This window comes from Mesoplodon bidens, assembly GCF_964165515.1.
Source record: "Mesoplodon bidens genome assembly, chromosome: 5".
NCBI lineage: Eukaryota > Metazoa > Chordata > Mammalia > Artiodactyla > Ziphiidae > Mesoplodon > Mesoplodon bidens.
The window spans coordinates 116,919,493-116,946,919 of NC_138161.1; the positions used below are offsets into that span (position 1 = coordinate 116,919,493).

At 41.7% G+C, this 27,427-nt stretch overlaps 1 protein-coding gene across 3 annotated transcripts in view; it reads right to left on the reverse strand.

Annotated features, from left to right (window-relative positions):
- Positions 1–27,427, reverse strand: part of TBC1D5 (TBC1 domain family member 5) — a 558,005-nt gene that overhangs the window by 53,629 nt on the left and 476,949 nt on the right. For all 3 annotated transcript variants that reach the window (XM_081234126.1, XM_081234127.1, XM_081234125.1), the window contains 2 exons: positions 26,712–26,959; positions 5,544–5,707 (listed from right to left, as the gene is read on the reverse strand). In XM_081234126.1, coding sequence (XP_081090252.1) covers positions 5,544–5,707; positions 26,712–26,959 — 412 coding nt within the window. The remainder of the gene's footprint in view (positions 1–5,543; positions 5,708–26,711; positions 26,960–27,427) is intronic.

Below are 27,427 nucleotides of genomic sequence, written 5' to 3' on the forward strand. Positions count from 1 at the left end.
CACGAAGCTTGTCTGGACCAATAAAGCCCATGGTCATCTATCTTTTGAATCCGTATTAGTTACTGTCTTTACTGTTGGATAGCATTAAACCATCTTATGCCTCTCCTGCTGATGAGTTATATTTTTATTTAGTGTAATTATTACTTAACTTTTGATGTGTTCTCCCCTCCCCAGTTTCACTGTAAGCACCTGCATTGGGACTGCTCTCATATGTCTTATATGGATATGTCTTGAATTCCAATTTCTAGAACATGACCTGAGATGATGTAATCAGGTAATGCAGATCAGGTAATGTTCAGGTTGTCTATACTCCCGGAAGTATGAGTCTGCTTTCAAATCTGTTTTCACTCATCTGACACTTTCTGTCGTTTTGTTGTGATAAAGGAGAGATCAATGAATACTATAAAAATAAATCCTATTAGCATGACAAAGGCATATGTTCAAACTACTGTAGGACAAAGATGAGTGCGTGCGGGGGTTACAAAGACACAGGGTGGCACCCCCAGTGGTGCTGCGAGCCCACAGGTGGTGGGTAGCTCATTACAAACCCTGCCTTATGCGGGGACTTTCAGCTCAGATAATTTTGATTTCCTATGGTTTAGAGAGGATTCTGAACCATTTATAAGTTTAGATCTTTGGGGATTGGTATGTAATTATCACAAAGCATAGCATAATGTCTTGCAGTTCATCAGGAATTCAGAAAAGATCGTTTAGTTGGCTAATGTGCTTAAAGATTAGAACTTATTCACCTACACAAATCAATTTTAGAGTCTTTCTCATATTCCCTATCTTTAACCTTAGCAAAGATATTCTTGGAAAACGACTTGGCAACAATCATAGAACATGACTAATGATGCTAAAACAAGTTAAAATTTATTTAGCAGTCAGATGAATGACCAGCTAAAATAGATTTCTAGAAAACTAAGTACTGGACGTCATTTATATTACCATGTGAAATAAAGCATGCAAACTTAAGTATCAAAACTGCCAATTTCCTCAAGACTAAAAATTCAGAGCTTGATTAAAACCTGGATGGAATTAGGTGAGCCCTAAAGACTCTTCTGGGAAACAAAGCAGAGGGAAAATCGTTTTCACGAGTAAATACCAATCCTCAAAACAATACCACTACTGATAAAGAAGTAAGGTCAATTCTTAAAACTTCCTACTAGTTTTCTTGCATTTCAGAAAACAATGTCCTTTATAAACACATCTCACAAAGCTTAATTTGTTACCACTCTATAGTCTTAGCTGAGCTTTGTGTTCTTCTATTATACAACCAGATCTGGGGCATTACCAGGAGTAAATGTGATACACCTTCATTTAAAAAAGGTAGCCTGTGGATTACAGAATGTCTTTCTATGATCCATAAAAGGCAACAGTGAGAGGAAATAAGTTCTATGACCTAATACGTGATTCTTGTCCAAAATACGTCATACCTATATTGATGTTGAAAAAAATTGTTTCTCAATGATAAGATTAGACACATTATAAGCAGATTTCACCACTTTTAGGTTGATAGCGACTTACTAGGTTACCTTTGTTTTAATGTCTGTTTTCAACTGCTATTTCAGCCTTTTGTTAACTGACATCAACCACTTCTTAACCCTGGGATACTTTAAAAGATCAGCTGAGTCTTGACATCTGAAAGGCAGCATACAGTTTAAGGCACTAGGGACCCAAAGCAACAGATGTCCTTGCTTCAGTTTCTGGCCACCTGCTGTGTGAGAAACTGGTGATGCTGTTAATGAAAAGTTACCTTGAACTTTTCTAAGGACATGGAAAACCCCTGTATCACACTAAATGGGGCTGGAAATGAAAGCAAAGTGGGTGCGAGGATGGTCGGTGCCTCATCACAGGCTCTGGTGCCACCGGGACCACTCTGGTGGTCCCATGGGAGAATGAATCTCAGCTCTGGGCCTGAACATTTCCAACTGTGCCTTAACGCTGTGCAAAGCAACAATCTCAGGTGAAATCAATAAAGGCTTGTTTCTCACTCAGGCTCCACATCTGTCATGGGCTGACACGTGGGTTCTGCTCACCGTGCCAGAGGGAAGGAGAGGGCCGTGGAAAACCCTGCAGTGGCAACACATGTCTGCCACTGCCGTTCCCAACTCACGGGACACAACAGGCCACACAGCTCCAACGGGTCCCAGGGGACGGGGGGTGCAATCCCATCCAGTGCCCAGAGTGGCACAGAACTGGAATGATTTGGCAAAGAGCACTGACCACGATACATTATTTCCTAAAATAACAACCTGTAACTCGGAAAACCGTGCACTTTCTCTTGAAAAGCTCTGTCTACTTACTTCCCACAACTTAGGAAATATACTAAAATTTGAATAAGAGTTGGGCATTCTGTTTCTGGGTTCACAGCAGGTCTACGTAGAGACTCAGACTTACTCTGTTTCTGTTTTTGCTCAACTTCTCAGTTTTAAGTTACAGTAGCACCATGAAGAAAAGTAATTAGTTGGCGCAGTAGACTAACCCATATGGCACCAGAAGAGGCCAGATCGCAAACCAGACCTGTCTCCGTGCGCTTCCTCACTCGTTATTCCTTATTCTGGTTCTTCAGAGACATGCTCTCTGTACAGGCAGACAGCTCCTCTACTAATTTATTACGACAATACATCCTATTTTTTTTGAGATTTTTAGTTATTCTTATTAATCTGAGTTACATATGTAACACTGAAAAGAGTCCAATGGTTCTACGAGGCTTGTTATGAAAAGCAGTTCACACAGCCCCACCCTCTGCTTCCTGCTCTAGCAACCACTTTCAACTCTTTTACGTGTGCTTTTTTTCTCACCTTTATAGCTCTAGCTTCTATTGCCACCTCTTGATTTTTCAGAGTATTATTCGCTGATTTTCCAGGAAAGAAGATGAAGATGCAGCTCTGCTGACCACCACCTACCCCTTCCCCCCCCCCCCCCAAGCAAACGCAGTTCCCCACCCACCTTTCTCAATGGATTTTTATCATGATTAACAGTCAATAGACTTACATCATAATGTTTATGTAAATTCCAGGCCTGGCTCAGTGACAGGGTTTATCAATACCTTTCTGTCTTTTCCTATACACCCTTGGTTTTTCTTTGGAGTTACCTTGTCCTGTTTTTTTTTTTTTTTTCATTTTTATTGGCGTATAGTTGTCCTGTGTTTTTTGTGGGGTTTTTTTTGTTTTTTTTTTTTTGCGGTACACGGGCCTCTCACTGCTGTGGCCTCTCCCGTTGTGGAGCGCAGGCTCAGCGGCCATGGCTCATGGGCCCAGCCGCTCCGTGGCATGTGGGATCTTCCCAGACCGGGGCACGAACCCGTGTCCCCTGCATCGGCAGGCGGGCTCTCAACCACTGCACCACCAGGGAAGCCCCTGTCCTGTGTTTTAATGGCTTCACTTTAAAAAAGTTATCACTAATTCAAACCTAAACTCACCTGTAGCTGTGTAAATTTCTCGATTTGTCCAAATATACCAGTCATTCTTCCAATTTCATCTTTTTAGAGAAAACTGTCTGGAACCTTTTGAGTTGCTCCAGTCCGGGCTGGCTGCTGCTCTTTGGATCTGCTAAACAGCCATGCTTTGTATACTCCGGGATTCCCTGCATTACCCTTCTGAGGAATCCTTTTGTCTCGCTCTGGACGCTCTATTTCCTGTTCTCATGTATTCTTTACCCTTGGTACCTGTCCTCATTTTTGTAGAGCACATCCTCCAGTGGATTCTGAGAATGGGCGCATGTGAATACATTTTTTGAATCTTGAATGTCTGAAGGTGGCCCTCACACAATTAGCTTAGCTAGGGACTGAATCTAGGCTGGAAGTAATTTCCCCTCAGAATTTTGAAGGAATTTCTCCTCCATTGTCTTACTTCTGGTGTTGCCATGTGAAATTTGTAGCTATTGTAATTCCTCACCCTTTGTTGCAAATCTTTCTTTTTCCTCAACTCTACATGTTTGTAGGATATCTCTGTTCCCAGAGTTCTGAGCTTTCTCGGTGATGTACCTGGGTGTAGGTTTTATTTGTGACTTCTGCCTAGAGAAAACCCTTCCAATCTCCTGCCTGAAGGGACATAATTACTGGTGTTCTGGGAAGCAAGTGAGGTGAGGCCTGGGGATCTCAATTCAGTATTTAAATATATTCAACACCCTTTTCCAGGAGGGTGGTCTCATACTCGAATATTCCTGATCTCTCTCAGTCCAGAGACATTCTGTTTCACACTTCCCAGAGAATTAAACCTCCAGTCTTCTCCCAGAGTGAGGATGGGAATCTATCTGCTTCTTGAAGAAACTTCTAACCAGTCCTCATGTCTTCAGCTCCACCTTCACCCCGTTTCCAGTTCCTGAGCTTCTAGAGGGTTTTACCATCTCACTCAGGTTGCTTCTTGGTTTTTCCCTACTGCTGGCTTAGCATTCACAGCTTTCTTAGGCCGCTAAATTAGCTTCCACTTAACGTCTGCTTTCCAAGTAACAAAAAGCTAGCTGCTATGGTCTCTCCTGTTTCCTTATTCCTTGAGGGTTTATATGAAACGACCTTAACTATTCCTGGAGCGGAGTTTAGGAGGCAGCCGAGCTAACTGCTTGCATTAAAGCTGCCATTTGCAAATGGAAGTTCCACTCTGCTCTTGTACAAATTAGAGAAGCACGGTTCCTACACGTGGAAAGCGCCCCGAGAGAGTATGTGGTGAACTCTTCCCTTCAGAGGGCAAAGTATGTTGTTTAACTTGCAGATGAGGTGGCGCAAGCACCAGGAAGCTGAGTGTCATACAGTCACGCAGATAGATACCATGCTGTTATCTGGCCTATGTACCTTAAATAATTATCCCTCAAAGGTTGTACAGCCCACCCCTCCATCTTAGCACTGCTTCAGCAACAGCTAGTTCTTGGCTGTAAGACCTTGCATTTACAGCCTCTTCCAGTGGGCAGATGAATTCTTCATATTAGAATACTGGGTTGAACTAGCTATAAGGTGTGACTAAATGTTCTATCTCTTGTGAAGGTGACAAACATTTTTTCAGAAACAATGAGATTTTTTAAGTATTGTAGTTGATATGCGTTAGCTGTGTCCGTTTGAGTAATGTATACAAAGGATCTTAGACAGCAGCTATCAATACACCATAATTTAAAGGTAATCTGTATAACTTTTAAAAACAAGTGGTAAAATAGCTGTTTTTCCTTTTCAAGAAATACTTAAAACTGAAAAAACAGCTTGGTTTAAGTGTCTTATTCTATGGTTTGGTATAATGCTATTTGTTAGCATTTTAGAAGACAATACAGGCTTTGACAAAGGCATTTGTAGAGGAAAAAAAGGATGAAGATTTGGGATTCAACTTACTTTAATTGATGCTACTTCCCCTCAGCCCCACCCCAGTGTAATATAGATCAGAGCGTTAAAATATTACTAAATTATAATAATAAAAATATTTCTGATGAAATAGTTCATTTTAGTCCATAAAAATTTTAAGAACTTTATAAAACTAGGCACGAAGAGAGGCTTTCACAAATGCAGCATTCTAGAGGAAAATGTAGGATAAAAAGAAAACCGTCCTTAAAATACTTACAGATTCTTTTCTGCCCATAGTTTTGCTGTGTGAGCGTGAACGGGAGATGTTGCTGAAAAAGGAATCCTTTTTAGTAGCAGATGAAGGTGGGGAGCCAGTGAACTCTCTTCCTCCAGGCAAACTCTCAATGCTTGGAGATGAGCGGATGTTTTTAGAGCTTTGTCCTGTAAGAAACATTAAGTAGCAATAATGAGACACCAGACTCTTTCACTGCTACTGAATTTACTGCTTTTAATAAATGATCAATTAGAATACTTCTTTATTCACACTGTCAACATAATGGCACTGTGGAGTGTTAAGATGCATGTATTTTTATGTATCAGAATAGCTGCCGATTTTTTAAAACAATGAAGTAGTGCTATAGTTTTCTGTGCATTATTTAAACTACAATGGTCCAAGTGTGGTATGCATATCGAAAAATGAAAAATCCAATTTTCAGAAATCACAGGTGAAAGGCCTGGATTTTCCCTCACTAATGGAATCATCCTTAATAACAGAAGCCAGAAACAATTATATGGCACATTATATTATTAATATATACAAAAAACCCTAAGTCCTTCACCAGCTTTTCAAAAGCACCCTTTTCCTTTTCATTAATTGCAGAACAGATACACTGCTACCCCCAGGCCATAGCAGAAGCATCTGGAAATGGGACAAGGTGCTGGCTCAAGGGCTACATCCAAGACTGGTTCCCACATCAGAGTGGGTGCATCTGTGACACCCTGCAGTGCCTTTTTCACTGAGAGGTTCTGGGGCCACGAAGCTCCCTTAGACAGGAGCAAGGGCTCTAGGAAGGCCTGCTGGGAGGGCAGCATGGCGCAGAAGATAGGTGAACACAATTGGCTGCGGCCAGACCCACGCAGGTCTCACGTATACGATGGGGACATTTCCGGAAGGTTGTTATGAGGATTTAAGGACCTAGCGCAGCACCTGGTGTGCATTCAATTATTCATTCATTCACCCATAGTAACTGAGGGCCTCGTAAGTACCAGGCACTTAGCGGGGCAGGGAGACAGTGGAAACTGAGCCATCTAAACTCCCATCCCTCAAGGCATTCAGTCTCTAGTGAGGGGAGACAGACACATACATTCATAAAATATCTATGATTTTAGATGGTAGTAAACACCGTGGGGAAAAAGAAAGCAGGAAAGGGGATTGTCAGTGTCGGAGGAAGGTGTGCAGTTTGAAATAGGATGGTCAGGGAAGGCATCACTGAGAACTGAGGTGCAGGACATTTGGGCAAAAACTTGAAGAAGGTAAAATACCAGCTTTGCGGACAATATGAAGGGACAGCAAGTGCCAAGGCCCCAAGCAGGACCTTGGTGGTTCTGAAGAACAGCAGAGTGGCCAGTGTGGCTAGAGCTAAGAATGGGGGGAGGGGATGAGGCCTGGGGGGACCACATCAGGTGAGGAATTGTAGACAATTTTGATGACTTTTCCTCTGAGAAGCGAAGCCAGTAGAAGCTGCTAGAGGATTGGAGCAGGAGAGTGACGTGATTTGACTTAATTTTAAAAGGGTCCCTCTGACTGCTGCACTGGGAACAGTTTAGGGGTGGGAGAGAGCAAAAAAAGAGGGGAAACAATTTTTGCCATTGCAAAGATCCAAGTCAGCAGAATGATCACAGCTTGGTGGTGAGAAGAGGTCAGATTCTATACAAAACTGATGAGACTTACTGACGAATCCATGAGAGGAATGAGAGGGGTCAAGTTTAACTCCAAGTGCTAGATAGTGGTGCGAGGTGAGCATCTCTGTGAATACGCTAAAAACCACTGATGATACACTTAAAGAAAAGTAAATTTGATGGCATATGAATTATACGTCAATAAAGCTGTTATTTTTATAAAGTCAGTTTTCACATGTGACTGTCAGTCAGCGACCAGCAGTAAAGGGCCGACCCATTTCCACCTGACGACACAGGGCTCTTCTACTAGGAACTCGGCCTCAAGGCTTCCTGCTGAGCCTCCAGAGACCTCCGTGAGGTCTGCATCGCAGTCCGATGACACCCCCCTTCTTAGTTCCATCCCCTCCTCTTTTCCTTTCACAGATGTTAGTCCCCTGTAAGCCTTCTGTACTTGTAACTCCGTCTCAGGGTCTGCTTCCTGGAGACTCCAACCTGCAGTGGGTGATGTCAGAGCTGAGCCCTGAGGAGGACAGAGGCAGCCTTGAGGTTGGGAAAGGAGGGGCAGCAGGGTCCCAGGCCATAGAAGCATCTGACGCTGACTTCAGGGTCTAGACTGTCTAAGTCCCCCGCACCTTCCCTTCTTCCCTCCTCTGCCTCTGTCTGTCTCCCACCCACCTGCAGGCTCTAGGTCATAACTTCCCTGGGCTATGCTGCATGGCGACAAGCTCACTGGTAGAGAGGGTCCTAGAACACTGGAGCTGAAAAAGACCTCAGGAACCACCTATTTATATTTTCTCTTTTTCAAATGATGTCACTAATTCGTAAATACATTTTTACTGTAAACAGACTAAATGTGAAAACTGCCTTTATAAAAAAAATAACAGACTTATTGAGATATAATTCACATACCATAAAACTCACCTTTTAAAAGTGTATAATTCAGCGGTTTTTAGTGTATTCACAGAGATTCTCAACTATTACCATCTAATTTTAGAACATTTTTATCACCCAAAAAAACAAACCTGTGCCCATCAGCAGCTCCTCCCAACACCCCCTGGCTACCACTAATCTACTTTCTGTCTCTATGGCTCTGCCTTTTCTAGAAATGTCATATAAATCGAATTATGCAATATGTGGTCTTTTGTGCATGGCTTCTCTCAGTTGGCACAATGTTTTCAAGGTGCATTCGCGCTGTAGTCTCTGTCAGTACTTCACTCCTTTTTACTGCCAAATACTATTCTATTGTATGGATAGACCACATTTTGCTTATCCACTCATCAGTTGATGGACATTTATAGCTTGTATCCATTTCTTGGCTATTATTATTACGTTTGTACCACAAACAGTCATGTATAAAATTTTGTGTGGACCTATGTTTTCATTTCTCTTGGGTCAGTACCTAGGAGTGAAACTGCTGGGTCAATATGGTAAGTCTGTGTTTAACATTTTGAGAAACTGCCAAACTGGTTTTGAAAATAGCTACACCATTTTAATATTTCCATCAGCATCCTATGAGGGTTCCAGTTTCTCCACATCCTTGTCAACACATATTTTTGGCTGTTTTTTATTTTAGCCACCCTAGTGGGTATGAAGTGGTATCTCACTGTGATTTTTATTTGCAATTTACCAATGCAAATGACTAACGATGTTGCATTCATGTGCTTATTAGACAGTTGTATATCTTCTGTGGAGAAACACCTATTCAAATCTTTTGCCCATTTTTAACACTGGGTTATTTGTCTTTTTATGGTTAAGCTGTAAGGATTCTTCATATATTCCATTTCAGGTATATGATTTGCAAAGAATTCTCCCATTCTGTGCACTGCCTTTTCACTTTCTTAATGGTATCCTTTGAAACCAAAAAGTTTTTAATTCTGATGAATTTACTATTTTTTCTTTTGTTGCTTGTGCTGTTGGTATCATGTCTAAGAAGATATTGCCTAATTACAAAGATTTACTCCTATATTTTCTTTTAAGAGTGTTATAGTTTTAGCTCTTGCATTTAAGTCTGGTCCATTTTGAGTTAATTTTTGTATATAATGTGAGGAAGTAGTTCCACTTCATTCTTTTTCATGCAGAGATCCAGTTTTCCCAGTACTATTTCTAGAAAAGACTATTATTTCCCCACTGAATGGTCTTGGTACCCTTGTTGAAAATCGACTTACCACGAATGTAAGGGTTTATTTCTATGCTCTCAACTCTATTCCATTTATACATGCCTATCTTTATGACAGTACCACACTGTCTTGATTACTGTAGCTACATAGTAAGCTTTGAAATCAAGGAGTATGAGTTCTCCAGTTTTGTTCTTTTTCAAGACTTTTTTTTTTCCCTTTAGGGGGATTTTGCATTTCCAGATGAAATTTATGATCACCTGGTCAGTTTCTCCCAAAAAGACACCTGAGATTTTGATGGTGATGCGATGAATACATAGATTAATTTGGGTAGTACTGCTCTGTTAACAATATAAGACAGAAACAAAATACACTTATACTGTATTTTATAGTTACCTACGTAGTTACCTTTATCAGTGCTCTTTTTCTTTGTGTGGATCTGAATTCATTTATAGTATCCCTTCATTTCAGCCCGCAGGACTCCATTTATTATGTCTTACAGGGCAGATTTGTTAGCATTGGATTCTGTTTTTGTTTATGTGATTGTCTTAATTTCTCCTTTCTTTTTGAAGGATAATTTTACTAGATATAGAATTATTGAATATATCATCCTACTGCCTTCTGGACTCCATGATTTTTTATGACAAGTCAGCTGCTAATCTTATTGAGGTTCCCTAGTATATCGTGAATTGTTTTTCTCTTTCTGCTTTCAAGTTTCTTTCTTTGTTGTTGGCTTTTATCAGTTTGTCCATGCTGTGTCTAGGTGTGGATCTCTCTGAGTTTACCCTGTTTGGAGTTAACGGAGCTTCTTGGATACACAGACTAATGTCTTTCATAAAGTTGTGGAATACTTCTGCCAGCACTTCTTCAGATATTCCTTCTGCACCTTTCTCTCTCTTCTCTCCTGGAATTCCCATCATCTGTATGTTGGTATATTTGATGGTATTCTGCAAGTCTTTGAGACTCTGTTCATTTTCTTTCATTCTTTTGCCTTTCTGCTTTTCAAACCAGATCATCTCAATTGACATATCTTTAAGTTATGATTCTTTCTTCTGTAAGCTCAAATCTACTGTTGATCCTCTACAGTGAAATTTTCATTTGAGTTATTGTATTTCAACTCCAGAATATCTATTTGGTTCTTAAAAAAAAAAATCCTATCGCTGTATTGATATTCTCTATTTGGTGAGAAACTGGTCTCATACATTCCTGTAGATCTTCAGACAGTTTGAACTTTTTCAAGATATTTGTAATAGCTGACTTAACAGCTTACTGATCTAGTAAGTAAGTGTCTCTGCTTCCTCAGGAGCAGTGTGTATTGATTGCTCTATTCCCTATAATATGGGCCATACTTTCCTGTTTCTTTGTATGTCTCAGACTTTTAATTGAAAACTGGCCATTTTAATAAAATAATGTTGCAGCTCCGCAAATTAGATCCCATCCCAACCCCCAGATTTGTTTTTCTTGCTGTTTTGTTTTTTAGTGACTTCCCTAAACTAATTCTGTAAAGTCTGTATTCTTTGCTGTTGTGTGCCCCTGAAGTCTCTGCTCGGTTAGCTTAGTGGTCAGTTAAGAGACAGAAGTTTCCCTTCCTTAAATGCCTTGAACCAGTCAGTCTCTGAGCCTCTGCAGGGGGCTCTGTACGTGTGTCTACGGGCATGCCTTCAGTGCTCAGCAGGCAGTTTACAATTCTGCTCTAGCTTTCATTCTTGTCTATGCAGAGCCTCAAGTTCATCCAGAGTTGACAGATTAAACCCTTTTTAAATCTTCCCTGGGCATGTGTATAATCTTGCATGTGTGTGGCCTTCTCGATTCCCAGGAATATACTGGAGGTTTTCAAAACCCCCGATGGACATCTCATTCCTTAGATTTTCCTTTTTAAGTTTTTTGCTAGCCTCTGATTTTCCTGTTAAGTTTTCAGTTAGCCTCTTGTTTGCTCCATTTCTGCCTTGGGCAGCTGCGATGTTAAGTAACTGCCATTGATTATTTTCAATGGATGCTCTGTGGATAGGGTTTCTCCCTTAGCAAGTTCTGATTAAAGTCCAATAAAGACAAGCCCTAAGAAAGAGGTTTTTTGAGGGTGCTGCTGCACAGGTCAACTAGAGACATTTACTGGGGATGGGACTTTTAGGGTGCTCCAAATTCATTCTTTTTCCTCCAGTGGTTGCGAGGCTGCTATTTATCAAAGGCTATGGCAGAGCTGGGGAGAGAGGGTGGAAACAGGGAAAGTTAAAATGTTACAAAGCATGCTGTTGTTGACTTTAAAAAATATATATGGACAACGTGAGAGCTGCGAGTTAAGTTTTATTTTGGGCAAAATGAGGATTGCAGCCCCGGGAGACAGTGTTTTCAGATAGCTCTGAGAAGCTGCTCTGGGGAGGTGAGCGGGGGAGGGGGGCAGGGGGCGCAGGTTATACAGGAGTTGTAACAAAGGGCAGGTAGTCTGAACATCAAAAGATTATTGTTAAGTAAAGAAAACCAGGTATCTCAAGTTAAGGCATTTAGCGCTTTTCTATACATGGGAAGATGCAAGAGTCTGGGCTCACTGAAATCATTCCTTTGATTTGCACCTCAGCTCTCTGCGGCCAGCGGCCAGCATCCGGACACATCCTGAGTTTCCTCAGGGCTCACCGCAGGGAGTGGCTGCAGTCTGATGGCTGCTAGATGGCAGGGATTCTTTTCAGCCCTGAGTTTCCTGGGCTCACATTGGAGGGCTGCGATCCTTGATGACTGTGACATCCTCTGTTTATTGATAGAGCAGGAAATATTTCATTTCTCACGGTTGTTACTGAGATTCAGCCATTTTTTTTCTTGAATAGATGCTCCTCAAATTGACTCAATCCTTTGATTAATTTTCAGAGTTCTGAACAAGTTGATTTTGGCATTCTTGCCATTCTTCTTGTTACTTTTATGGAGAACAGGATTTTTCAGAGGTCCTTATTCTGTTATTCCAAAAGTATATCCCTCTGCAACATGTTTTTTGGACTTGGTCATGAAAATTTTTCTTTCATTTATACAAAAATCTGCCTTATCTTTTTTAAGGAATGTGAAGAAAGAAATTTTGTAGCGCTCTTGAACAATTGGGATTTTTTCTAATTTTTTGCCTTTGCAAACAAAATGACAACACTCTGGAGAGGTACATCTTTAGGTACAGTTGGCTATTTATGTAAGATAAATTTATATACATGGAACTGCTATGTTTAATGGTATGTACATTTTAAATTTAGATGATTCCAAATTGCTTCCTCCTAGGATTTTAACAGACATATATGTGTGTAATATATATTTATATATAAGTGTAAATGTAACATGATGTATGATATCTTTATCTACTTACTTATTTGGTTAATCTGATGGAAGGAAGACTTCATTATGTTAGCTTGAAGTTTCTTGATAACTAGCGAGGCTGAATATCTTTTTAAACAATATCTCTTAACATAATAATATGGGCCATCTGAAGGTCCTCTGTGAATTGTCTCTGTTAATTTCATTTAAAAAAACTGATTTAGGGGAGTTCCTCCTAAATTCTAGAACATAGCCCTTTGTATATATGTCTGTGTAAGTCTACATTTACCTTTATGGCTTCTGTTTTTAGGGTCCTACTTAGGAAGGCATTTCTTACCCAAGATGATAAAGTGAAAAACAACTTAAGTGTTGATTATAAACCTAGGTTTTTCTTTTTCCTTTTATGAACATTTTCTCCTTGCTCCTTGGAACTCTACTCCTTAAGAAGCTTTTATTGTCTTGCGGTGGCGAAGATAAAGCTAAAACAAAAGGAATGTTTGCTCAGCTCTGAGTTTCAAATTACTTTTAAAAGTCCACAGAAAAAAAGAAATCTAAGAAGCCAAAGCATTTTGATTGACGAGAACATGGTTTTCTTCACAAAATGAAATGAAAAAACTCCCATTTTTTTCTAAGTTTATACAACTGAATTTATCTGTCCCTTCAAAATTTGGATCATTCACCCATAACTCTGGTGCTGGTGACTTTTGAAAGGTACTACTATAGCGGCTCTTTGGATTTTTTCTATGTTAATTCCTCTATTAAAGTTTCCTACTTTTTCTTGGGTCAATTTTGATCATTCATATCTTTCCCCCAAAAGCCATATCATATGGCAGGTGGAATAATGCCTATGCCCTTAATCTCCAGAGCCTATGAATATGCTACTTTATGTGGCAAAAGAGACTTTGCAGGTGTGACTTAAAGAAACTTAAGATGGGAAGAGTATCCTGGGTGATCATGGTGGGTTAGTGTGAACACGAGTCCTTACAGTGAAACAGGAAAGTAGAAGAAGGAGTCAGAGCTGTGACTAAAGAAAAAGAAGGCAAGGCTTCCCTGGTGGCGCAGTGGTTGAGAGTCTGCCTGCCGATGCAGGGGACACGGGTTCGTGCCCCGGTCCAGGAAGATCCCACATGGCGCAGAGCGGCTGGGCCCATGAGCCACGGCTGCTGAGCCTGCGCGTCTGGAGCCTGTGCTCCGCAACGGGAGAAGCCACAACAGTGAGAGGCCTGCGTACCACAAAAAAAAAAAAAAAGAAAGAAAAGAAAAAGAAGGCAGCTGAAGCAGGAGAGGGAGCTGACCTGGTGGTGTTGCCTTTGAACTTGGAGGCAGGGACTTGAGTCAGTGTGGATCCTCTAGAGCTGGCAATGGCCCTCAGATGAAGGCCAGTGAAGACATGGGGACCTCGATTCTACAGTCACAAGGAAGTGAATTCTGCCAACAGCACAGATGAGTCTCCCCTAGAGCCTCTTAATACCTTGGTTTTAGCTTGCTGAGACCTGAATCAGACTTTTGATTCACAGAACTGTTACAATAGTGGGAAATGCTTGTTATTATTTCTTAAGTATTTCAGAAGTATTTCTCTACTTATGATCTCTAGACTCTGAACATTTGACATTATAGTTCAGATTCTGAGTTAATCTAAAATTCCGGGTAGAATCATTTAAATTTTATTATACTGCTGGAAAAAGTTAGAATTCTGTGGACTATAACAACTTTTGCCCCCATCTTTCTTCCAAAATGGAAAAAAAAAAAAAAACCAGCATATATTTCAAGCGCTCCAAGGTCCTGTGTGGCTAGCGGACACCACACTGGACAGGACAGGTATAAACCACTTAACAGTCTAAATTTCCAAATGTTTTTCACAACACGCAGGCTGTTACGCAAAGTAACCATCATAACAAAATAAGCTAATGACATATCTAGGAGAGATCTTTCGAATACCTGCTTTAATAAATTAGCTCATCAGTTATTTACTGGGTGAGATTTAGTATCCAGTTATCCAATCCAGAAAGAACTTAAAAGTGACTTGTTCTCCCTAAGTTTCTTTTGTTGCTATTATTCTCCTGGGCAAACTACCTTTTCAGAGATAACACTAAGCCAGCTCTTATCAGAATTTACCTCTGAATGATCAAATTCCAAATTGCTGGTAGTATTAATAAAGTACTACTTGGCCTGTATCTCATATAAAAACCCTGTACAAAATACATTTCCCCTCAATTATAGAAATTACCTAACATTTTTGTGCCCTTTGGGACCGTAGACATTTAGACCTTAAGAAGACAGAGTCACCAGCACGTGAGACAGAAGAAAGGCCCGTCAGACTTCCCGCCCTTTCCAGGCCCAGCACATGGATCAGGACGACACGGGGTAAATGGATGAGACATTCCATCCCCCGGGCCTCACCCGGACAGCTCCCGAGCTGAGGCGTCAGGACTCTCAACACGCCTGTAGCCCATAAACTGCACGGTAGCCCTGATACTCTTGTAAATCTTTGGAAGTTTTTAACTGACAGGAATAGCATTAACCATTTCTTGTGTTTCAGCAAAACCGGATGCTCATTCCTAGAGGAGCCTGTGGAGCCCTGCTGAGATCTCTGCTCCAGGACCGAGGCACTTGTTCTCCCAGACGTGGGGAGCGTGGGCTGCCGCTGGCTCTCAGGGCTTCCTCTCTGGAAACAGCCCCAGCCGAGGAGAGCTGCTTTGCCCAAGATCATGCCCCTTCCCCGGGGAACAGCTCCAATCCAGTGACTGGTTTGGGTGGACAGAGGACAAAGGCTGGCCCCCTTGTCTCAAAACAGACAACTGAGGGCAGCACTGTTTCTTTGACTCTCCACGTATTGACTCTGAGGGCACTCCCACAAAAGCTTCCTACCCGAATTCTCCAAAGTCCTGACCCAAGACAAGTATTTACGATTATATGGTAAGGCACGCTTGAATATACTAAATACAGACCTACTCTCAAGCCACCTCGGGCATGCCCAGTCTTCCTTTCATAACCAAACATCTGGGAACAAGCCCTATGCAGACTGATCTGAGGAAATGTCTCTGGAAACTCTGCCCAGCACTGAGGATGGGGGGACGACCACAACAGGAGCTCGTGAGAAGCTCCTAAAACAGCAGCACAAGGGAAACACAGACCTGTACCTGCACTAATTAACCTACAACCCCAGGTGGTAAAAGCGAACACAGAAGTATGAACAGCAGGACTCTGGAAGCACAAAAGAGGGACCATCCAGTCCTGTCTCAGGCCATCAGAGTTGTGAGCAACATCTTGAAATCTGAGGAGTGGGCAGTGGTGGGGGTCATGGCTCAGGGAAGGTCATTTGGGGACAGAAAACATGGTATTTACGAGGCAGCTAGACTCCTGGGAACATGGAGCTCAGACAAAGCCTGATTAATCCTTCAGCGCTTCCTGCTATCCATATGGAATTGAAAATGACACCAATACCAGGGTAAACAAAATAGGATTAAGTTCAACAAAGTGCTTCTGTTTCATTTGATGATTATGTCAATGGTTTTCTTGGGGGTGGGCTGGGGTGGGGAGGAGGGAATCAAATTCTTTCTAAAAAGTTGCCGGTACCCCAAATGTGAGCTGCTTTCTCTCTTGGTCATCCAGCTCTGGGGGAGGGAGGCAAGAGGGAAGGTGGGGCTCTAAAAATAGGGCCAGCTAGACCGAGAAGAGCAGCTTGTTCTCATGTGAAGGGGTTTGGCCTTTCTCTTGTAAGTAGCGATGGGAGTTATTACAGATGTTAAGCAGGAAAGTAGCCTGAGTTTTACAGGAGCTTGGCTGAACGAGGCATGCCCTGCACTGGCCCATGCAAGAGATTATAAGGCTTCAACTAAAGCTGGGGTGATAGATTTGAGAGACACTTGCAAAGCACAATTCCTGGGCTTCCCTGGTGGCGCAGTGGTTGAGAGTCCGCCTGCCGATGCAGGGGACACGGGTTTGTGCCCTGGTGCGGGAAGATCCCACATGCCGCGGAGCGGCTGTGCCCGTGAGCCATGGCCGCTGGGCCTGCGCGTCCGGAGCCTGTGCTCCGCAACGGGAGAGGCCACAACAGTGAGAGGCCCGAGTACCGCAAAAAAAAAAACAAACCAAAACAAACAAACAAACAAAAAGCACAATTCCTCAAAGCAATACCTGCTGAGTCAGCACCTGGGCTGCAGTCTGAGCTCAGCTGGTATCTAGTTGTGCGTCCTTGAACGAGTCACTGACCCTCCACAGGCCCAGTTCTCATCCACAAGGGAGGCATCCACTTCACGCGCGCTGTGTGTCCTAGGTGGGTTGCGTGTGTAAAGGGCTCAGCGTGGCTCTCGGCGTCTGCTACGCACTGCGCAGACCCAGACCATTACCAGCACGCTGGGCACTTCCAAATCCAGAGCAGGCGGGTTCACAGGCAGTCCTGTGGTCACAGACCTGCCAGTGCTCTCCTGCTGGACTGTCCTTCCACTGGCTACACTGCCCGGTGACCGCCCGCAGACCTGGGCTAATTGGCTCTGAGCCCAGGACCACCACGTACGCCACGCCCGGGAGCGCCTGCGGGTGCGGATGCACGCCCTGGTGCGAGCTGCGTCCGCGCAGGACGGGGACGTACCTTTTTCTAACATGCACAAAGGGACTCCTTGGACTAGATATGGCCGTGTCTGGGTATATTAAATCTTTCCTTCACTCTCTGTCCTTCGCTGAAAGATTCAATAAAACTTCTGGGTCCCGTGTGCTACGTGTCAATGGAGGTTATCTGTCAAGCGCCTGAGTTGACTGAATGAGCTTCACAGGCCTCAGTGGGGACCCTGACCACAGAGTGGCTGGGAGAGAGGAAAGGAGGAAGGGGAAGAATATTTATTAAGTTCCTACTATGCCTCATGCACAGTATTTTCAGGACTTTTCCTCTCATTAAACTCAGTGGGAAGCAAGAAAAGGGGTTGGGCTGTATTCCTAAATAGTCGGGCAGAACCCCCATAAACCTGAGACCAGCTGGGGGATTTGGACACAGGACAGCCAAAGGCAAAGCGTTCAGGTGGCTAGGAAGTCTGGGGGTCGCTGGTGGGAGGCCTGGCTCAGAGAAGCGGGAAGGGCAAAGCCTTTGGGAAGCCCGGTGCTGTGGCCACAGGAAGGGGGTCGCCTTGACGTCATTCAGCGACCCGGAGCAGACAGGACGCAGCTGGGCCCTGCCTGGTGACACTCTGGTACCTCACAGACCTGAGTGACAGACAGCAAGAGGGCTCAGGTCTACTCGTTAGAAACATACATCTTGGTGCCACAAGAGGGGAAAGGAAGCAGGCTGTACCTGCAGCCCCTGAAACAGACCTGGTTCTAGCCTGGCCAGAGAGGTCAAGCTTTATCGTGTCCAGGGCTGGCGTGCAAACACGGGGTTTCAGATTGTCAGAAGTCATTGTTAAGCAAAGACAAGACAGAGGTGTCAAGTAGGTTCATCTTTTCGATTCTGGAAACCAAAGAGGCACCTGAGGAAAACACATAATGACGCCACCACCAGGACCCCCCTCCCCCCCAGTAGGTCGTGCCCTTGAGCGCTTACTATGGGACAGGTAACTGCCCTTGAAGCAGCTGCTCTTCCTCTGTCTTTACAGGCGAGTGGTGAAGTGGCCTCACTGGGTCATCCAGCAAGGCAGTGACGGAAGCAGGACCCTAACCCAGGCCCGACTCCAGAGCCCGGGCTGGGCAAAGATGCACCACCATCCTGCTCCCCTACAAAGGGCTGCAGTAAATGTGACTTCGAATTAAAGAAAAGTGGAATGAGGTCTTTGGATATCAAAGGGCAAATTCTGACTTGGTCTCAATCCAAAAACAACTCATTTATTCAATGTTTTTTTCGAGTAAGTGTTCCAAAAAGAGGCATTTTCTAGCTAACTGATGCGTCCCCAAATTAGTTTTCCATGTTCTGTACTTCTCTGCAATTGTTCAGAACGTAATGGAACTACCTGTTCTGCTGCAGGACTATCATGTCTCAACATCACCCAGAGGGACGGTACCGGGTCATCTACCAGGATAACCTTTTGGTTCTGTAGCCTCCTCCCTCACCCTTGTGGGCAGCAGCAGCTCTCTGTCCTCTTGTCACCATGTCCTGCTGGAGTTGATTTGACCTCCCTCTTCTTTGTTCTACCCATTTGCTGCTTGTCACCTGCACTGGGACTTTTCTGTTAGTGTTTTCATCTTGAAGGTCCAGAGTGAAGTCACCTCCAGGCACGAGCTATTAACACATTAATGCGATTCGCATGTTGTTTCTCAGTTTAAAATCTTTTTTTTTTTTCTTCCTACAAGGCATTATAAGAAACTTAACAGTGGATACTCTTAGTGAAATGGGCTGGCAGAAAGAAGTGGGAGGAGAAAAGGGGGTTGTTTTATATTATATGTACTTCAGTTTTACCTTAAGAATGTCAACAGTGGTTATCTGGGCAGGGAGATTTTTTATCTTTCTCAAACTTTTTTATTTAAAAAAGCAACCTGATACATGCACCCCTATGTTCATAACAGCACAATGTACAATAGCCAAGACATGGAAACCACCTAAATGTCCATCAACAGATAACTGGATAAAGAAGATGTGGTGCATATATATAATGGAATATTACTCAGCCATAAAAAAGAACGAAACAGTGCCATTTGCAGCAACATGGATGGACACAGAGAGATTACTATACTAAGCAAAGTAAGTCAGAAAGAGAAAGACAACTACCATATGATATCACTTATATGTAGAATCTAAAATACGACACGAAGTTATCTAAGAAACAGAAACAGACTCACAGACATAGAGAACAGACTTGTGGTTGCCAAGGTGTGGGGAGGGGAGGGGAGGGGTGGATTGGGAGTGTGGGATTAGCAGATGCAAAACATTATACATGTAATAGATAAACACAAGGTCCTACTGTAGAGCACAGGGAACTAAATATATTCAATATCCTGTAATAAACCATAATGGAAAAGAAAAAAAAACAACAACCTGATAAATGTTATATAATGATATCTATGATATCTATACATTCATGTTAGTAACATAAATACATATACACGAATACAAATTTTAACATCGCCTATGGCAATAGCTTAAGAAATCTAAATTTCTTTCCTAAGGGGCCATTATATGATAATACTTATATACTTCTGTTGTTGGAAATTCTAAATTCTCTTTGGAAGTAATGTCTGTGTATATGCGTGTGTCTATCTCCCCATATTTTAAAGTTTTTTAGTTTATGAATTAATAATTCCTAAGTATCTCTCGAAAAAAGTTCCTGGGGGTAGATGTGCCATTTCCAAAAATAATTTTGAAGAAACCCTTTGAGTTGCCAAAAGTGAACTGTCCTGTGGCACATTCTTTTATGATTGCAACCTACACTGAGAAATATAAAATGGAACTTTCCAACAATTTTCCAAATATTATTTATTGACTAAACTGTGAGATCTCACTTTATATTCAGAATTTTCTTCAAAAAATTAAAACCTGTATAATTATTGTGTGTTAAAAGGCAAAGATACAGATATGAAACCTCATGGGAAGAAAAGACTATCTACAATCAAAGAATCATTGAAAATATTGACATTTACTTAATTTCTTGAAATTTGCTCCACTGCTTTGAAAAAAGACACTTGCGAAGTCTAAATGTTAGTTTTATTTCCCTGAAATGAAAAGTATACCTACTCTTGTGGGTTTAACACGTCTGATGAGATTCTCCAATTTCCAAAATTACTGACCCTATCAAGCAGAGATTGTTAGAAAGTTTTTTGTTGCCACCAGACTATTTTGGTTTACTTCTACTTCCCCTTGCTTTCTGACATTCTGCAGGAAGTGTGTTGAGGGAAACACTCTGTGACTTCTCCAAATCCGGGTAGGTATCATCCTATTGTCTCATCACAGATTGGAAGCTCTTTATCTGGCCTCATGTCTCATTAAGCCACTGGACTCTTCACTGGCAGACTGATACAGTCTCTGTTGGAGCAGGGCAGGCAGGGTAATTTAGAACAGGGTATCAGAAAAGGAGCTGGTTCCTGACCATGTGGGCTTGCTGGGTCATCTAAAGCACCGGGGATGCCCTAGCAGCCTGGTGAAGCTGCAGGAAAGCCCAAGGGACTGATGAAAACAGATCTTGGCACACAGTAGGCCCTCAATGAACACTTGTTGAATAAGTGAATGAGATGATTCTACTTCTACAACACAAGTTATTTGAACAAAATGATACAACCTCCTTCTTTAAGGGTCTATTTAAAAAGCGACACTGTTCACGTGGCTCTGGTCTGCAGGAAAACATGGACTGAGCGATAGCATAAAAGCAGAAGTCAGAACAGAGAAGCCAGCCTTCAGCTTTCTCTTTCCACAGGTATAAAATGATCGGGCTTCAATACCCAGAGGAATACTCTGCGGTGAACTCACTTTGGGATAACAAAACTCTGGTTAAAAAGTCGTCTGGGGGGAATTCCCTGGCAGTCCAGTGGTTAGGACTCCGTGCTTTCAGTGCCAAGGGCCCGAGTTGACCCCTGGTCGAGGAACTAAGATCCCGTAAGCCACGTGGCGAGGCCAAAAATGAAGTTGCCTGGGGGGCTCAGATTTTAATTTTAGGAAACAAATTTAAGTCCTCCGAATCCTCACCGTATCAGAAGATCACATCAATATTCATCTAAGTGCAATAACTGACAAAGCTAAAGAGAAGTCATCTGGAGGTGACCTCCCTCTTCTACTGGCCACGTTACTGCACCCCTTTATTATACAGATCACTCCACAGACACCAAGGAGAGTAAATAGCAGCTTTTCACAGAATCCCTGAGCTTGAAAAGCCCTAAAAGTCAGCTGGTTCACTTAACCAGAACACAGCCAGAAACTGTACCTGTGAAACACAGAACTACATATAGAAGTAAGATCACACCCCTCTGTGCCACAGTATGTTTTTTAAGATGTTATGTCAACATACCACTGATCTCCTAATCACAATATATTGTTTTCTGTTAATTTATTAAAAAGCACAGATACTATGGAGACATATCATTATTAGAACAGTATTTTAATACTAGTAGCATGACTGTACTGTGTGGATATTTTAAATTAAGGAAGACATGATAGGAATTTCAATTAACACGGCTATCTTTTTTGTCTGAATTTGAATGGAGGATTCTTAAAGTTAGTCTAGTCTTCCATTTAATACAGAATTCCTGTCTGTAGCATATTTTTTATCTAAAAGATTACATAATAAAAGATGAATGCAGCAACTTTAAATATTTATATGTTTCTAAATTCCACAGGAGCTGCTGAATATGGATTACTATTATTCTGTATTTCTTCTTCTTTTTTTTTTTTTTTTGTGGTACGTGGGCCTCTCACTGTTATGGCCTCTCCCGTTGTGGAGCACAGGCTCCGGGCGTGCAGGCTCAGCGGCCATGGCTCACGGGCCCAGCCCCTCTGCAGCATGTGGGATCTTCCCGGACCGGGGCACGAACCCGTGTCCCCTGCATCGGCAGGCGGACTCTCAACCACTGCGCCACCAGGGAAGCCCTGTATTTCTTAAATAAACTTTTTCTAGATTTTGAACACACGGTTATGATATTTAACTATTATCTTTTTATTTTAAATCACTGCCAATGACTCTACCTAGAGATTTGTCACACTGAACTTTAATTCTGTTAATATGATTCATAGTACGAAGCCTGTACTTAAAAACGTATTTCAGAATCAAGTGGTAATTCTTTTAGCTAAAATATAATAAGTACCTCTGGCTAATACATACAATAATATGTATACACACAGAATCTAAAATGTCTTAACCTCAGAACTAATTTGTCAAATCCTGTCACAGAGCACCTATGCACACCTGAAAGAACACCTCAGCGTGAGCTGCCAAATAAAACGTGGTGGTAAAATAATCATAAAATCTAGAGTGACCATATTTCGGCAAGGAAAGAAGCTGGTGCAAACTTGATAAAAAACCCACATGTTAATGGGATTTGGCATCAGCACGATATGACATGAGAGGGGACTTTTGTTCTTAACAACAGTGCCACTCAGTGGCTGAACAATGGAGTGAACTGATAAACAGCATGAATGGAAGGTGGGCAAAAAGGAAAATGGAGTTTGGGAAGAGGCAATGATAGTACTGCAGGCAAAGAGATACTGCATTGCCATGGTAACTATACCTGGGAGGTCAGTTAGGGTCTGGGCAGGAACAGAAACCTGAGCATCGCTTCCTGTAACTACATCGCCTGGATTTCATAAGAAAAAATAATTAGATATCATAAAGAGGAAAAAAAATCAACTTTTCTTTCATATTTAATGCTGGAATACTTTTACTTATCAACCTAATTACTAAAAGTACAGTGAAATGGAAAATATAACACAATCTTAGAAAAAATAATATAAAATATTTTTTAAAGGAACTGATTTTTAAAAAGTGTTTCCTAAAAAGCTTTTGTGCCTGTTTTTCTTAAGGAAAAAAACAAGTTTCTATTAGTCTAACGTATAGGAAACTTCAGCCATCAAAAGACTTGGCTGAGCAGATTTCATTATGCTACAAATAACAGCATGATTTTATATTTTCTTATTTTTTTAAAAAATTCTTTATCCAAAAGTAAGTTATATGCCTTTATTAAGAAGTCAACATTCTTCTGAAATTGATTTCCTCCTACAACAGACAAAATTTATTTTTAACTTAACTTGAAACCAATTTCTTCAGTGATAAGATAAAGACCTAAACAAGTTCTAATTTCATATTAAGTATTGAAAAGATTTCATAAGTTACCACATGCACTTATAAATGTCAACATGTAAAAATAAATCTGTGAACTGCATACCCTTTAAACTTGATATACTTATTATAGGTGAGATTTCATTTACAAATTGGACCTGCAGTAAATGCTTAAAATAAAGAAGGGTTCAAATTCAAAAAACAGAGGGAAAGGGGGGGGGAAGGGAGTACATTTAAAAAATGCAGGAAAGAAAGGAAAAGGAAGTACTGTCAATATGAAGCACAGTTACTGTCGACAGAATCATCCCCTGGATAGATCAGCATCTGAAGCCCCATGCTATTTTGAGATTAACGAGCTGAAAAACAAGCCTTCTTAAAAGGCACCATATTTTCTATGTATGATAACGTATGATTAACAGATTTGCTTTCCCTGTAGCTTTTACACAATAGTAAAAAAAAAAATCAATTTTTGAATTATATAACAACCCTCAGTGCCTTGACCACTTGCTACCATTATGATTTACAGCACAGCCAGCTCATCTGGAAATTATTGGGTTGTAATTAGACCATTCCTATCAATTAACGGTACATGCATTTATATTCTCCTACAGCTGAAATAAAATCTATAAACAGGTACATATGCCAAACAAGTGATAAACAACTTTTAGTGGAACTTCTCAGGTCCTGAATTTTCATAATACAGTTAACTCTTTATTCACTGGTGAATGGTGTGCCTCATTTTCTGTACATCTGAAAATTTTCAATTCTATGCTTGCTACCCATTTCACTCTGCTGCTTCTGGATCACATATTAATGTATATTTAGAGACTGAGACTAATTTTAATTTTGGATGTCACCCGGAAAATGATGGAGGATCACCTGTGTTCCCTCCTTCCTTCAGGACCCCCGCCCCTACAGAGACGCCAACAGCAGAAGGCATTTCAAGTGACACATACATGAATGTTGGCTTTTCCGTAGAACTCTTCCCCTATACAAGCACAGGTAATCGAGAGTTAACTAACCTATGAAAGCCATAAGGATTTCCAGCTGCGTAAACAACCACTTTTCAAAACAACTTTCAAATTTTCCAGCCGAGTACACTAAAAAGGCACTAAGTAGGTGACTCTGTTCTGAGATAGAAGTCCTATTCCAACACATGCCTTCTGAAAGGGTAAACACTGTGCTCACTCATTGCTGGGCCAGGTGACACACCTGCAGATTTGTCAGTGTCACAGCACAGCAGGACGCTCGTGGGAAACACCAGCATAAACAACCAATGTTGGTATCTTTTACCAAAGGAACCACAGATTTTTGGAGCTGGGAGGCTCCCCAGGGATCAGCCCAAACCTCTTACTTCCGGGTGAGGAAAAGGGTCTGAAAGCTTCAGGATTCTGCCTGTGGTTCACTGGAGAGTGAATGAAGGAAGGGGATCAACCTACCCTCGCTTCTACGGGTATAAACCTTTCTCCTTCCTTTTACTCCATTTTATTCAAAACTTCACGCAGGGAGGGGCATTAGCAGGACGATATACCTTTAATATGAAGGTAGACAAGCTTTTTGTAGGTTGACATGACAAGAACAAACCAGAAATAAAAAGGAGAGTTGCCAAACAAGACCACTTTCGTTCAGCGCAGGGATCAGTTAAAAAATGCCCCAGGGATGCTCACGTTCCAAATACTTTGCTTAAGTGCTCTGTTGTTTCCTTGTAACTGGAGACTTAGTTTCATCCATTGTTCCATCCTCATGCGCTTCCTTTCTCACTTACTGTGATATTAATACTTGACATTTCCTTAGAGATACAACTTTATATTTCTATAGTCATTTGGCTTGGTTCCTTAGAAAATTTAACGGCATTAAAAGAGATTCTCTCATTTGCTGCCATCAGTTAGAATTACTACTGACTACAGCTCGTTATCAAAGCAATATTGAAATCATATTTGTTTAGAACAGTAAAACAGTACAATTAAGAAATATATAAAATAACATTCATTTCCATCCTGGAAGTGGGCATGTCTCCTGGCATTAAAATACATTTACAATATGTTAATGATCTGAAGTCTCCTATTCTTAAATCATGTGTGATAGCTCTACATTAAAAAGAGAAGAATGTAATTTTAAAAGAGATATTCGTGTGTAAGGTAAATGGAATATTCTAATAGAAATTTAAATACTAAATATATAAAGTCTAATACTTCATATAGGCAATGATAGATAATATGATGAAACCAACAGAAGAACACACACTCATTATTGAATAACTCATTACTTTCTATCATTGGAGAAGAGTCCATTTAACTTAAGTTCTGACCAGTTTAAATGCCAATAATTTAATTTCTAAAATAATTTTGGATGCAATCTTCTTAAACAGAGTATATGGAACATGGTTTAAGGTCTTCTTACTGATTCAATATTACTATTGTTATTGTCAACACCTGTTACTGAACTTGGCTATGATCCAGGGACACCTTTAAGACACAGATGAGGGAAGGGTCAGGAGGGTATTTGCTCTGACACTAACTGGCCATAGACACTATGCTTTGTGAGGCCTTAGGACTGATTTTTGTAGATTTTCTGCCATCGTGTTACTATTTCTTGCTTCCATAGTATAGACAGCAGGGTCCCATCACTAAAAATAAATGTGGCTGTTTGTAATCGGCTATGAGTAGGGGTACTTAATTCATATGTCTTTGGAAATAAGTAGAAAATAAGACAAAAAGGTTATGAGTAAGAACCTGAAGGGCTCCCTTATGAACGAAACACCGGAGGCAGGTGAAGTGCTGGAAAGGCCCTGAAATGAAAAGGAGCGTACCTGAGTCCCAGCAGCAGGAGAGCCGCTGACGGCACTCCCAGCAGCAGTGCATACTCGTCAACTGAGAGATCCGGCTCTCCCGTTCTCTGGTTCTCTCAGTGCAGGGACTCAGACACTAACTCCGCTGCCTGAGATATTCTGTTTGGCCTCTTCCCCACTTTGGGCTCTAGTTTGTATTCCTTGGAGGTAAAGCAGCTGGAAGAGGGACTGTAAGCCTGGTGACCCGCTTCCTCCAAACCAAGTGCACGGACAAATGCCGTGACTAGCAGAGCCCAGGGTACCAGACCTTCCCATTTCAGATGCTCTTCTAGCCAGGAGCATCACTATGCAAAGCGAGCAGAGATCTCGGTCAACTGACCTCAAGTTCCGTGCTGTGATAGTTCACGTCGTACTCTGTGGGCATCACCAGGACGCAAATGCAAGTATACTAAGGTACAGATGTTAAAACAAGTACTTTAACAAATTACCTCGTAAAACGTTCTTAAGAACAATATAGTATCTGATATTGCCATTTAAAAAGGAACTACTATAACAGATTTTAAAAAATTAAGTCTTGCACTAATTTCTCTTTCTAGGATGGTGATTCCTCATAGGCAGGTGAGGAAATCCCAGGCTACCCTGGCAGCGTTTCCTCTAGATTAACTGGTATTTTCCCTTACCTTTGTTCAGCTGCACTGGCATGCTTTCCGATTTCATCAGCCTCTGCTGCTGCTGCAGAGGATGCTTGGGGGCCTCTGCTAGGGTCCTGGTGGGAACCACAGCCGGGGAGGAGGTACCGCCACTGCCTCCCGGCACCGGGCCATCCGCACCGCCCGGGGCCGTTGCCGGAGAAATCAACTTTCTTCCAAAATTCATCAGGCTAGTAGAGACCTTATTTATATTCAGGGGAGCACCTTTGGCACTAGTCCTGTAAAAAAACAAATTAGGTGGAGAGACATTGTTTAAATTAGAGGACAACTCTATTTCACATGCTCTGTTGATATAAAAACATACCTTACCTGCTTTGAAAAAGGTCTAGATCAGCTACACGAAGTGAGGTGTGATAATTTCAAAGCGACCACAGAATAATAAACAATAAGATTCTTAAAGATGTGGCTTATGGAAAATAGTCTTTTTACTTTTCATTCATTCATTCCTTCAACAAACAGGGCCCATTATAGCCAACACTGCAACTGTCCAAAACAGACATAATTTCCCTTCTGGAGATTCTAGAAAATACATTCATCACATAATCACATAAACAGATGTATGACTAAAACCTGTGATGAGGACTCTGAAGGAGAGGTACAGGGCTGGGCAAGTCTGGGGTAACCCACAGAAGGGGGCACCTGGGAAGCCAAGCTGAGAATAGATTTCCCACAAACTTTGGCCTGTG